At 48.4% G+C, this 13,677-nt stretch overlaps 1 protein-coding gene across 5 annotated transcripts in view; it reads left to right on the top strand.

Annotated features, from left to right (window-relative positions):
- Positions 1-13,677, top strand: part of LOC119172976 (alpha-mannosidase 2C1) — a 538,513-nt gene that overhangs the window by 180,818 nt on the left and 344,018 nt on the right. For all 5 annotated transcript variants that reach the window (XR_012895065.1, XM_075893986.1, XM_075893985.1 and 2 more), the window contains one exon: positions 2,814-2,941. Coding sequence is in view for 4 of the 5 variants with exons in the window: in XM_075893986.1 (XP_075750101.1) it covers positions 2,814-2,941 (128 nt within the window). In the remaining variant the exon portion in view is untranslated. The remainder of the gene's footprint in view (positions 1-2,813; positions 2,942-13,677) is intronic.

The following is a 13,677-nucleotide window of genomic DNA, read 5'->3' as shown; positions in this document are numbered from 1 at the left end:
CGCATACATTTACATTTGCTTTTCCTCTAGAGAAGATGAACTACCACTTCAAACGCAGAACTAATGGTTCGCCAGTGCTTGGAGTTACCCCCAGAGGAATGAAAGAGCAATTCTTTAGAATTCTGGCACTCTTGTCCGAGCGCAACAGTGCCACTCTCAGAAATGGCAAGGAAGTATTTGTGCATTCCAGTCACATCAGTACCTGCAGAACCTATGTTCTCCCCTGCCGGACAGATCATTTCAGAAAGAAAGAGCAGGCGAAATGAAGCAAAGGTTTACATGCTTGGGCTCCTTCACCAAAATGCTTGGCTTATAAATGGTAATGAAATGGAATAGTTCAGCGGTAGTGACAGGGAAGTCATTCATGTCATGGAACTGTAAGACCTAGAATTTATTATATGTCTTGTGGTCTAATTTAGACCTAGAATTTGTGTTGGGTTTTGTGGTCGTAATCCGACGCCACGACCCAACCACAGCTCACGACAACGAACCAGCGACCTCGACATACTATTCGACGGCCACCACATCACTGATCTAGTCGACACTGCAGCCGACTATTTTGTCGTGAGTGGGTCTTTCGGGACGAAGTTGAAAGTGAAGACTGCATGGCAAGGCCCCGAAATCCCGACAGCTGGACGTCGTTTAATAATGCTGATAGGAGTACAGCTGAAGTCACCATCAATAACCAGACTTATTCTGGGAGCTTTGTGAACCCACAACATTGCTCCAGGGATGCGATACTTAGGATGGACTTCCTAAGTCAACAGGGTACTGTCATCAACCTGAGGTCAGAGTCAATGACACAAAGCTCACAAAACACGCTGCCGACCCCCATTATGCCAAGGAATCACGCATTGATTGCGCTGTAGATGAACTCACCATCCCGCCTTGCTCAAGCATCATCGTTTCTGTCAGCACTAAAACACCCACAGATTTTGAAGGTGTCATTGAAAGCCACAAGCACCTGTTTCTTAGCTGTCAGATTTGCGTTGCAAAAGGCATCGCCGCACTGAGTCATGAGAAAGTGAAGGTAATGACGACAAACTTCAGCCGTGACCGGGAACACAGATACATCAATATTGGTACGAGTGTGGTCTACATGGAAGAATGCATTGACACCAGCAATTCTTTGGCCCTCTCTGATATATCCAAACCTGGCTCGACGAATTCTCGTTTCCATCTCAATTCGACATCAACCGAAGCTTTCCGAAGCACAAGCAAGACCAGTCCAAAACTATGCAATTCCTGCAATTCATAGACCGCTCGTTGTCGTCAACAATGCGACAGACCCCGGTTCTCGAAACATAGTATCATAACAGAAGAAAGCACCCGACCAATTCGCCACAAATCTATCAGTGCCAGTGTGTATTGCTGTAACCTGGCTTTCCATTTACCGGCCACAAGTCCGGCCAAAAAAATTTTATTTTGGACAAGTTGTCTCTGCCTTCATCAGTATCGCGACCCCGAGACAGTATTGAAGGGCGTAATTTGTCCTTATTAGCTTGCAGCTCACTCAGGCTCACAGACAAAGAGGAGAGACACATGGAGACAAGCGCTTCTTCTCCTCGTCCGTGTCTCTGAGTGCGCTGTGAGCTATTATGGATCTTCACCAGCTAACCTGGTGCCTTGTCACGTTATTTATCACCAGCTTTTAAATTGCAACTGATAAATGAAAATTCAATAGTGTCGTGAACATCTTGCTAATAATAATAGTGAGTTAGTGACACTTTATTTAACGACACTGGAGCTCAAAGAGCCCCTAAACTATCCAGCGGTCGAAATTTAGTTGAGGTTAGAAAGTTGTTCTCGAGTTTACATCAAACACGTGGCCGTGAGAACTTTTCGAAACAGTGCCATAATAGCCGAGTTACATGCGTTTGATTATTGAAACGTGACGATCGCTTCTTTCCATCTTTCCTACGTTACGCTTTTCCAAAACCGCATGGCCCCTCCTCACTCAGTCAGCTGAGTGCCCCTCCTCATCTCACGTGGTATACATCATCGCTGATGCGCTGTTCGAGACAGCGTCTACTTCCAGTTGCCGCAATCCGCCACTGTGACGCCCCAGCTCAAAACACAAAAGTGTGTTTTGTGTGTCATCTGGGTGCACTGGTCGTTTACTAACCGCTGTTGCTGTCGTGCTAGCTCGTGCCACTACGCTAACGACTAGGCAGTTGCGTTACAGGCCGCAGATGTCAATTCGCAAGCGGCAAGACGACCAAGAACAGCAAGGTGCGTGCGAACAACTGTTTGCAGTCTGACTGGAAGTCGTCGGTTGTCGTTCAGCCAATCACAAGCATTGAAATTGGTAACGCCATCAAGTTTCACTGGTGATGTCACACATGTCACTGGCGGGAATGGCAAAGACTGGAAAGGAGAAATTGTGGCGCGCTTGCTACCTGTAGCGCTGTGGCGTGTGGCATCGTTGATCGTGACGGCATTCTGCACGTGATGCGCTTGTTTACTTGAAATGTTTGGGAAAATATCGGAGAAGGTTTAGGGGCCCTTTAAGGAAAAGAAAAAAAAGTTTTCCTCCTGTGACAAGTAGAGTCTACAGTCCCGTGAAATCTCAGGCTACATACGCCTTTGTAATTCGATGAATAAAAAAAAAGAAAAATGTCCCTCGCTTTCCTGGTACTTGAAGATTTTCTTGTCGATCCTTGTTGTTGAAAAAAAAAATATCAGAAAGATAATCGGTTTTTTCAATATGCCCCATTATATTGTAGCACTGAATAAAAACAGGACATATATGTTTTGTTAATATTTGGCATTGCTGTGGACAGCTCATTGAGGTACCTTGTTTCTTATTGCAGGCGCAGCAGCTGTCCTGGGTGAAAGAAAGCTACCCGTCACTGTTTGAGAGAATTCAGCAGTACGCCAAAAAAGGCCAGTTCATTCCGGTTGGTGGCACATGGGTTGAAATGGACGGCAACCTGCCTAGGTAAGACGCCTTTGTCATTTGAAGGATGTCATCCCTAATTGAAGTTTCCTGCAATGTATATTCACAGATGCGCATCAATTCTGTGTTAGTGGTGGCGTAGTTGTATGGGGCTGCCCGTGTCCGTAACGGCTCTCACGCAAAGTGAAAAAAACCTCACATTCACATAAAAAGCCAATCTCCTGTCTTTTTTTTCGTAGTTTATAAAGGAACACGAACTGTGGCTTCGCATGCCACGCTTCCGTTTCCATTTTCTGTTGTTGAGGAGGACCCCGCAGTTGCATCACGAGGTATCAAATCACATGACCTCACTAGAATTTGGCGACATTGTGTGGTGGCATTGTCAGGCCATGTAAATTTTTTGCGTCACTTGTCCCCGGCACCCCGGGTCTGTTGCCACTGCAGACGGTCAGATTTGCCATCTGGTGAAGCATGCGGGGCCTTAACATTCGAGCCTGTCATGAGGCTGTTTAATGCACTATCGTGTAAGTTAGCAGAAAAAGAATTGATCACGTTGCGTCATCAAGAACACATGAGATCATTTGTACACACACAGACACATACATACACTCTAAATATATTTCTGTTTACAAGATGAATAAATTACGAATTTGTACAAAAGACACTCAACATGCATAAACCAAGCTGATTAACAACTAATACCTAGTTAGCTATGCTAAGTCATACAGAAATGTCAGTTTGCCAGCAACACGCACTGGCGTCAGAAGCAGACCCTGGCGAGTTGGAGTCAACAGCCAGACGCCCTGTCTGCGTCCGCCATTCGAACACAGTGGTTCACGGAGTAGACCATCTTCTTGCCTGGCCAATGTCAAGCGATGAGGAACATGGGCCCCGCCAATGCCAGAGGCTCGAAAGAAGGTTGGGTGCGCGCCCAGGTGGGGGACCACAGCAGCTGTGGCACGGCTACTTCGGCCGCTGCTTGCTTTTGCGCCTCGTAGTCTGCGATGCCACAGCCACGGCTGCCGCTCTCTCGGGGGGGGGGGGGGGGGGGGGGGTCTTCATTGGCCGAGTGTGTGTTTCATGTGCCCACGTGCCGAATATTCACATTGTCATCTTCGACACTAATGAAGCCAGCATTCCTGCCATCGTCCTCCTTGTCCTCCAGTGTGCTCTATCATCACGTTAGCACACTTCTTGAAAACGCGCCCTTCACTCATCTTCGGGCCGTACGCATGATGATGAAGTATTCTGTTGAAGCTACTTGGAAAAGGGACCCTCGTCATGCTGTTCAAACAATCACGTTGTCATGTGTAATATACATATAGCATGGTAGAAGAGTAAAATAAAGAGCTGCCGCATAATCAGGATTGTGTAATTCGTAGCTCGTTTAAAGCTTCCAAGTCACTGGAGCAGGACTCGGCCATAATTCGTCATAAACCACAGCATCAATAGTGAGCCTCTTGCATTTTCGCTTTTCGGGGAGCCCGACGGCGGCCCGAGGACTTGTTTCGAACTGGAAACGATGTCAGGATTTTGCCGCTCGTCACCGTGACGAGAGGCAAAATTATCGAGCAAGCCTCGGGCAGCCTGAGGCTGCTTCTGCAGCATTATCTTCATCGTCACGCTGGCGCAGCCGTGTTTGTGTGGTCTGCTACACCACTGGCCTGTAACCACAGAGGTTTCGGCAGTTGAGACCGTTGTGATGCTGTGTGCTTACGACTCGATTGAAGAGGATGGCGGGCAGCATTACACCATCAGCCTGTTGTTGGCCCGGGTAATGAGGCAAGAACGGCACTGTGTTCTGTTGTACGCTGAGCGGGCTGTGCCAGCATATGTGGACCTGAAGTTCACAGAAATGTTTGGATGGTCCAAAAACACATATGTGAATCCTGCAGAAGAAATCAAAAGGTGTACCTTTCATACTCAATGCTCAAATTGGACAAATGAAGCTGAAGAGGCCGTGCTGATCAAACTGAGCTATCCCGGCACCCAAACTACAATGCATAGAATTGTGGACAAAGTTGACGTGAGTGGAGCTCAGCGTGCACATCGCGGTGCATTGTGCTCGTGGCTATCAATGCCAGAGAGATCAAGAGGCCGGACAGCAATGACATCACATGAAACAAGCATGCATTTCGTGCGCTGTATTAATGCCAAGGGGTGGAAGCCAATACTTGAGATGTCATCAGGGATGTTGACCGCTGTCACATTCTCATATACAGACCATCAGATTTAGAATAAAGCTAGAACCAAGGCAAGCTTTATTGCAGTGAGAGGGCAAGAATTTAACGTAGACAACATAAAACTTGCTCGCATGACAATAAAATGTCTTACTTTTGTTCACATACATGGGACTACTATGGGGTAGTGCAATGTCTTCAATCTTATGGACAGGGCACACTTCGATTTGCATCTCATTAAAAAAATATTTGGTGGTGTTAGGAGATGCTGTCCTAAACATGGTAAGGCTACAACTGAAATGCACGTCTAACAAACGTGAAAGCCGTGAACTGAAAAAGGTCGTCAAATCGAGTGCAGAACTTCTGCTACGAAGAGAAGACGCTCACAAGCAGATGACGCAAAAAAAAAGACGCGCAAAAGCGCGTCGTTAATAGGGTGGCTGCTCCAAGCAAGCCCTTGTTCACAATCCTGCTGGCGTCGGCAGGATTTTTCGTTGGGGAGGGGTGTGTAAAGCCATGCTGCGTCGCATCTGGGGGAAGGTGAAAGCACTCATACAGCACCTTGTTGGTACGTGTGGCCTAGGGGAGGTGTGGGGGGGCAGCACTTTTTATACAGCATCTTTCCCCCTCTGCTGAAGCCCTGTCATTGCTAAGTTTTCACCACTGAAAAAGCTTTATCAATGTGATAAACAATTTTAATAATTCACAATGTAGTAATAATGCACTGAAGAATAATTAACGGTATCTGTATGAACCTTTCAGCAGATAAGAAGTCAGCCAGCTCGCATAAATTGAGCGTCAATCAATGTGGGCCTGTTGGCCTACACTGAACCGTTGGGAAAAAAGCGCTGCTCTTGTCGCTTCTATGCCCCATGCTGGCATAAACTCTTCCAAAAAATCAGACATAACTCTAGTGTCTACAATGCAACCATCTTTCACTGAAATATTATTTTAAATGGCCACTGTTTGTGCGTTTGGTGAAGGCATCTTCATAATATTTATTTTCACAATATGGAGTGAAAAAGAAAGCTTCTTTAAGCGGCACATTATATAATTTCAAAAGTTTTTCAACATTCTGGTATCATTACAATATAACCTTTGATAAATTGTATTGTCTCGTGTTTTGTTTGTACATTGATAGTGAGAGTAGCCTTGTCGATTTGTTCTTTTTGTAACGGGGTTTATTTGCAGAGCAGAACGCAGAAGGCGAAGCAGTCAGCAGCATCCGGCCAAGTGCAGCAAGCACGAGCTCATGTTGATGGCGATGCCGTTGAGACGGATAAAAATGTCGCTGAGGCCCCTCTTCTTCACTACAATCGTCCTCCGCAGAAAAAGGGGCCATCCTAGCGAATTAAGGAGAAGAAAGGACTAATGTGTCATAGTTTGGCTTGAGGCGAGAGACGTGGACAGCGTCGCGGCCCCGGTAGCGTAGGTCTGTGGATGAGATGATGGGCTCCGCGATATAGTTGACGAGTGACGTTTGCTCTACAACACGGTATGGCCCGAGCTATTAGGGAAGAAGTTTTGCGGAGCGGCCAGGTGCAGTAGCAGGTGCCCGAAGCCATACCAGTGAACCAGGTGGAAAGTTTGAAGCCAAACGGTCCCCAGGCTGGCGGGATTGCTGCTGCCACTGGTCCTCGGTAGAAAAAGAGCGGGCAAGCTGGTGGCATTCGTCAGCATGTCGGGCAGCTTCGGACAGAGTTGTACTTTTGGACTCACCAGGTTTATATGGAAGAATAGTGTCTATTGTATTGGAAGGTTCTCGTCTGTATAGAAGAAAGTATGGCGAAAACCCTGTAGTAGCTTGTACGGCAGTATTATACGCGTAGGTGACGAACGGCAGAACTTGGTCCCAATTTGAATGATCAGAGGCGACGTACATCAACAGCATATTGCCAAAAGTACGATTGAAGTGCTCCATCATGCCATTCGTTTGAGGGTGGTACGCTGTATTTGTGCGGTGCACGATTCGGCATTCGTTGAGTAATGCCTTCAATGCGTCAGAAAGGAAGGCACGGCCTCTATCACTTAAGAGCTAGCGAGGGGCACCATGATGCAGAACGAAACGTCACAACAGAAACGTTCCAACGTCACGGGCTGTGGCAGTCGGCAGCGCGGCTGTTTCGGCATGGCGTGTCAGATGGTCTATCGCAACACTAATTCAGCGATTACCAGCTACAGTTGACGGTAGTGGTCCATAAATGTCAATGACGATGCGATCAAAAGGTTGACTAGGACAAGGAAGAGGTTGTGACGGGTAGACTTGCCCGGGAGGTAACTTTCGTCGTTGGCACTGAGCACACGGGCGAATAAATTTCCGCACGTAGTTATACATGCCACACCAATAAAATCTGAGTTGAAGCCTAGCGTATGTTTTGAAGAGGCCTGTGTGGGTGCACTGTGGGTCAGCGTGAAAAGCTTCGCAGATAACAGCTCGAAGATGGCAGGGTATCACAAGGAGACGCGACCGTCGAAAAGGTAGTTGCGTCGATAAAGAAAGTCATCCCTTAGGCAAAAGTTGCTAGCCTGGCAGCGGAGAGCGCGAGACGGCGAAGGAGTGAGAGGATCAGAAAGGACATTATGACGCCACTGATCCAGGGATCCTTTCGTTGTTCTACCGTCATGTTGCGCAAGGCGGATGACGCAAGTGCAGGCTCGAGGGAAGAGAAGCAAACACCTTCATCCGATATGGGTGAGCGAGAAAGGGCGTCGGCATCCCTGTGCTTACGACCGGATCTGTAAATAACGCGAATGTCATACTCCTGAAGTTTGAGCACTCAGCGAGTAAGTCGTCCGGAAGGGTCCTTAAGTGTGGATAGCCAACAAAGGGCGTAATGGTCAGTGACGACGTCGAATGTGGGACCATACAAGTAGGGGCGAAATTTTCCAAAGGCCCAAATAATAGCTAAACACTCTTTCTCCGTCACGAAGTAGTTAGCCTTGGCTTTCGTCAGAGTTCGGCTTGCGTAGGCGACGACATATTCATCAAACCCTGCCTTTCATTGCGCGAGCAGAGCGCCAAGTCTAACACCGCTGGTCGATCCTGCCGCTCCGACGGAGGTATGAACCTCCGTCGGAGCGGCAGGATCGTAGTGATGGAGGATGGGTGGTGAAGTTAGCAGGCGGCGTAATTTGGTGAACGTATCGTCGCATGCTGGTGACCAGGTGGAAAGGTCCTTGTCGCCACTGAGAAGCTCCGTAAGGGGTGCACATATGGCAGCAAAATTTCGAATAAAGCGTAAGAAGTATGACGATAAGCCGACAAAACTTCTAAGTTCCTTAGATTCTTTGACTTCGGAAAATCAACGACTGCTCGAAGCTTGGTGGGTTCGGGAAGTTTGCCTTTCCGCGATGCGACGCGGCCAAGAATGGTGAGCTGCCGGGCACCAAAACGACACATCTTGTGGTTGAGTTGAAGGCCGGCGTCGGTGAGACGTGTGAGGACGTGCTCTAGACTATTTAAATGGGTGTCGAAATCGGTGGAAAATACAACTACGTCATCGAGGTAGCATGAACATGTGTTCCACTTGAGGCCTCGTAAAATAGTGTCCTACATTCTTTCAAAAGTGGCTGGAGCATTACAAAGGCCGAAAGGCATAACGGTAAATTCGTATAATCCAACAGGTAAGACAAAAGCTGTTTTCGGTCGGTCAGATGCTTCCATAGGAACTTGCCAGTATACAGACCTTAAATCCAGTGAAGAGAAGTATTCTGCTCCCTGCAAACAGTCAAGGGCGTCGTCTATTCGCGGTAATGGGTAAACCTCTTTACGGGTGATCTTGTTTAAGCGTCGGTAGTCGACACAGAATCGAATGGAGCCGTCCTTTTTTTTAACTAGAACGACTTGTGACGCCCAGGGACAGTTAGAAGGCTGTAAAATACCCCGCTGGAGCATGGCAGCAACCTGGTCGTCAATAACACGGCGCTCCGTCGCTGAGACTTGGTAGGGACGCTGCCGTAGAGGCGTATGGCTTCCTGTGTCAATCTTGTGAGATATGTTCGATGTGTGACTGAGGACCGAAGCGTGGCTGTCAAAAGAAGTGCGAAAATTTTACAGCAGGTTGACCAACTGGCTTCGTTCTAAAGAAGACGTTGCGGCATCGAAGGAGCGGTGGAAAGCGTCGAGGAGTGACTGGTCAACAACAGAGTCAGAAATGAGTGCGCTGAGGTCCGTAGAAAGTAAACTAGACGGAGCATCAAAAATGTGACAGGCATCGATCGGATGCACGTGACTGAGACATTCACAATGGAGTAAAGGTAAAGGCACTTCTAGTGTGTTGTACACGAGCATCTTCGTGGCGCCATGCTGGAGAGTAAGCAGAGCAACGGGCAGTGGAGAACATTTGCGTTGAAGGGACACGGGAGAGGGCGTAAATAGAACATCACCATCGGAAATAGCGTCACAAGACAGTCACAAGCAGAGAAGAGCGCAATGATACGGTGGTGTCGTCAGAAACAGTCAGTTTATAATACGGCAAAGAGGCTTCGACAGCGTGAACATCAGGAAGTGCAGACAGCTCAAGTTTAGCGGGACAGCAGTCAATGACGGCATTATTATTCGCAAGGAAGTCCCAGCCGAGTATCATGTTATGAGAACACGAGGGCAGCACTACGAATCCGACGATATACACAATCCCTTCGATGACAACTCGTGTGGTACAGGCTGCGAGAGGTGTTATACTTTGTGTGTTAGCCGTTTTAAGAGAGAAACCGGATAATGGCGTCAGTACTTTGCGGAGTTTGCGGCACAGGGGGACAGAAAGGACAGATAGAGCGGCTCCCGTGTCGACAAGCGCCATAACAACGATACCATCGGCTGACACTTCAATGACGTTAGCTGGACAGGGGCGAAGACTTGTGCATGGTGACGGGGATGCAGTTCGTGCCTCGGGAACTGCGGCTGTTAGTTTTTCTGATCGATGGGTCCGGAACGGCGACGCATAGGGGAAGGCGAACCTCGACGTAGAGATGGGGAGTGGTGGGTGGGGCCGAGTGGACGATCAGGGGGAAAGGAACAGGAAGGAGAGCTTGAAGGCGTAGAAGAAAACTGAGGGTCGTTCGTCAAAACAGAGGGCATTTGTCGAATGTTCGCAGCAGCCTGGCGACGACGACAATAATGCGCCACGTGGCCAACACCGCCACAAGCAAAACATATGAGACGGTTGTCGTAGGTCCGCCATTAGTCGGAGTAGACGCCGAGTTGTGGTTGGGGGGCAGAAAACTGCGGCCGAGGTGGTATCGGCATACGCGGTGGTGAATAGGTCGGCGGCGAAAAGGGCGGCGGCGAATACATAGACGCTGGCTGGAACGCAGGCTGTCGAGGTCGAGCAACGGCCTCGGCGTACGTGAGAGGTGCGGCGACTGGCGGTGGTTCACGGGTGGGAGGAAGAACTTGTGCGACCTGGTCTTGAATGAAGTCGCGGAGTGTAGACGTCAATCTGCATGGTTTATCGGGTACACAGGACATCAAAGAGAGTTGACGAACGACCTCAGCGCGGTTGAACTCTTGGATCTTGGAGAAAAGAGGGGCACGGTCTTCTCCTATGCCAAGGGTGGACAGGCTGGACAAAGAGTCGTCAAGCACCGAGGGACGTCGGGTTTTAAGACGTTGCCTGCGCAACTCGTCAAAACTCTAACATAATTCGGTCAGTTCTACGACAGTGCGAGGACTCTTAGAAAGCAACATTTCGAAAGCGTCGTCTTCAAGGCCCTTCATGATGTGCCTCATCTTAAGCTCTTCAGACATCGACTCGTTGATTCGCTTGCAAAAGTCCAGAACGTCCTCAATATAGCTTGTGAAATTCTCACCAAGCTGCTGGGACCGAGTATGCAAGCGTTGTACGGCACGGCGTTTGCGTACCTCAGGCCGTTCGAAAACTTGTGTGAGGCTCGTTTTGAAGACAGACCACCTAGGGAGTAGGACAGTAGGCGGTGCCGGTGGAGGAGTTGGAGCAGGGCTTGCGTCGGTAGGCATAATGGACCATAAAATGCGATTCCGAAGCTCCGAGGTGATCGAAACCTAGCAGACTCCACCACTTGTGACAGAGCTTATTTGCAGAGCAGAACGCAGAAGGCGAAGCAGTCAGCAGCGTCCGGCCAAGCACAGTATGTACGAGCTAATGCTGATGGCGATGCCCCTGAGGCGCATAGAAATGCTGCTGAGGCCTCTCTTCTTCACTATACTTTTAATAAATGCTGAAAGTACTGGATGGCGAACTGTCAGCACGTCGGCACCTGGCTATCGAGCTGTCGTTTTAAATCGGGGACGCGCCCTAGCTAAGCTCTCTATTGTGACAAGCACCGTGCACAAGTACACTTCCGTAGAGCCCCGTGCCTCTTCTGTACCTGCCAGCACAGAATTGTCTAGCACCCAAATGAAGGGAAAGTCAGTGGTGCCTGGGCTGTCCCGAATAGTGAGCCGTGATTCAGCCCCGAAGTTTGGTGCACCGTGAGGACAAGCAGCATTGTGTCAAGGGTTGATCTGTGACAACAGCATGCAGCCACAAACCCAAGATGTTTGTACCCTACGTGGACGATTGCTTCTGTGTGGTGAAGTCTGGCGAGGTCGGCAACTTGCTCGCATGCTTGAACTCTGTTGAGTCTGACATAGAGTTCACACTTGAAAGAGAAAATCATTTGGCTCTGCCCTTCCTAGATGTACTAGTGAGAAGGCAGAACCTGTCATTTTCGGTGTCCAGGAAACCCACCCACACAGTACGCTACTTTCATTTCAGCTTGAATCACCCTCACGCCACAAGCTTTCTGTGTTGTGAAGCCTTTTTTGGAGGGCCAAAAGAATTTCTCGTCACCACTGGGGTGGAAGGAAGAAAAAGATAGAATCATCAGTGACCTTGGTGGTGATCCAACTGCGTCAATTGTGCCGTTTTGCTACAATTCTATATCTCTGTGCTTTTCTGCGCACACTCAAGTACAGCTTGCGCCAACTGCGCCAAAGTTCGCTAGTCCATCTTCGTACATGGCGTCGGACCGTTTATGGCCCAAAACTATTTTTGGCCTCAAGAAACACAACTAGAGGTTTTTCATAATGCCACTGCTAACCAAAGTGCTTACGCCTCTGCATGTGACTTCGTTGTTGAAAGTTTAGCATGCCCTCAATAGCCTCTCTAATTTGTTATGGAACTGGCGATAATGCGTAGATATGTCACTCCGGGTACCGTACTTTAGTCACCGTGGCTAATAGGCAACAGGTATCGGCACTGCGTGCTAGTACCTTTTTATTCCCGCAAATTAAAATGTGGCTGTGAAACATTTTGCTTGATATTTCTCCAAAAAAAGTAGACTCCTCTTTATCATGCTGCACAACGTTCTTCGCAATGCCTATTAAAAGATTAAGCCCTAATATCCAAGTAGAGCAGGTGAATGTGCAAGGGCTCGTCGCACGTCTTGAATTCCAAACAGACAGATCCCAATCACTGCACATTGTAATTGAGACACGAATTCAGCCATAAATAAACAACCAATGCTCTCATGCATGCTTAACGCCGTTAGAGCAATTGGTGTTGTCGTCAGTAGACAAAAAAAAAACTTAGTTTCTCAGCACGGGTGAAGCGAATAATGCAATAGAAACAAATCGCAATGTTATACGAAGTGAGTCTGGCAGCTCAGTCTTTAGGATCCGATCTCACGCAAATCTAGAAAATGTTGGTTTAATAAGAGAGTATGGCCGCTTCACAAACACTCTTCATGCTGCCTAAATAACGTGCGCACCAGTGAGGACTGCGCTCTTAAAATCAAAGGTCTCAGTTGGTGCTAGAGGGACCCCCCTTCCCCCTCGTGTTTTTTGACGGGAGTTAAAGACAGGTGGGTGTTTCCTCTCTGTTCAGAATATGACAGCCGGTTTAACAGACTGGGGCGGGGGATCTCATCTTATGCGCCTCTGAGTGAAGAAAATTGGGCGACATGATGATGATGCTTGAAACACCGTCGATACTTTCAGTATATGCTAGCGCAGTGAAAGGTAAAACATTGAGTAAAACAAGTCTTCCCAGCTTGTAAATATTGTGAGCATTATTCATACGTCTCATCTTATCATATGTACATACTCATCATCGTCAGTCTGACCTGTGTTGTGGGGCAGAGGCTCGGGAAGTAAAAGAAGTGATTTGCAGCCAAAACGTTGCCTTGCAAGTGGTGGAGGTGCTGGGCACCCCTGGGCATGCTTTCTTCGACTGTCACCGCCCCTCAAAAAGATCCCCCGATGTTCGCTGGCCTATGCGGTTAAGACGTTGAAGACTGGTTGGATGAGTACGACCGTGTGAGTGCGCTTAACTATTAGCATGATTCTGTGAAGCTGTCCCGCGTACCGTTCTATCTGACGGGTGTTGCTAAGCATGGTTTCTCAACCGTCAGCTGGATTTCCCAGACTGGCCTATCTTTAAGCAGCAGCTCCGTCAGATATTTGCCAACCCTTCTGTATGTGCAGACATCACCAAACGGAAGCTCGCTGAACGTGTCCAGCATTCCAGCGAGTCCTATACCTCGTACATTGAAGATGTTCTCACCCTATGCCGTCGGTCGACAGCTCGTTGACCGCGTTCACTACTTGCTCAAGGGCATAGGCGCCGTCGCATTTAATGC

Source organism: Rhipicephalus microplus, chromosome 4, assembly GCF_043290135.1.
Source record: "Rhipicephalus microplus isolate Deutch F79 chromosome 4, USDA_Rmic, whole genome shotgun sequence".
NCBI lineage: Eukaryota > Metazoa > Arthropoda > Arachnida > Ixodida > Ixodidae > Rhipicephalus > Rhipicephalus microplus.
Note: the sequence above shows the minus strand (reverse complement) of the source record. Positions and strands in the feature narration are given on the sequence as shown.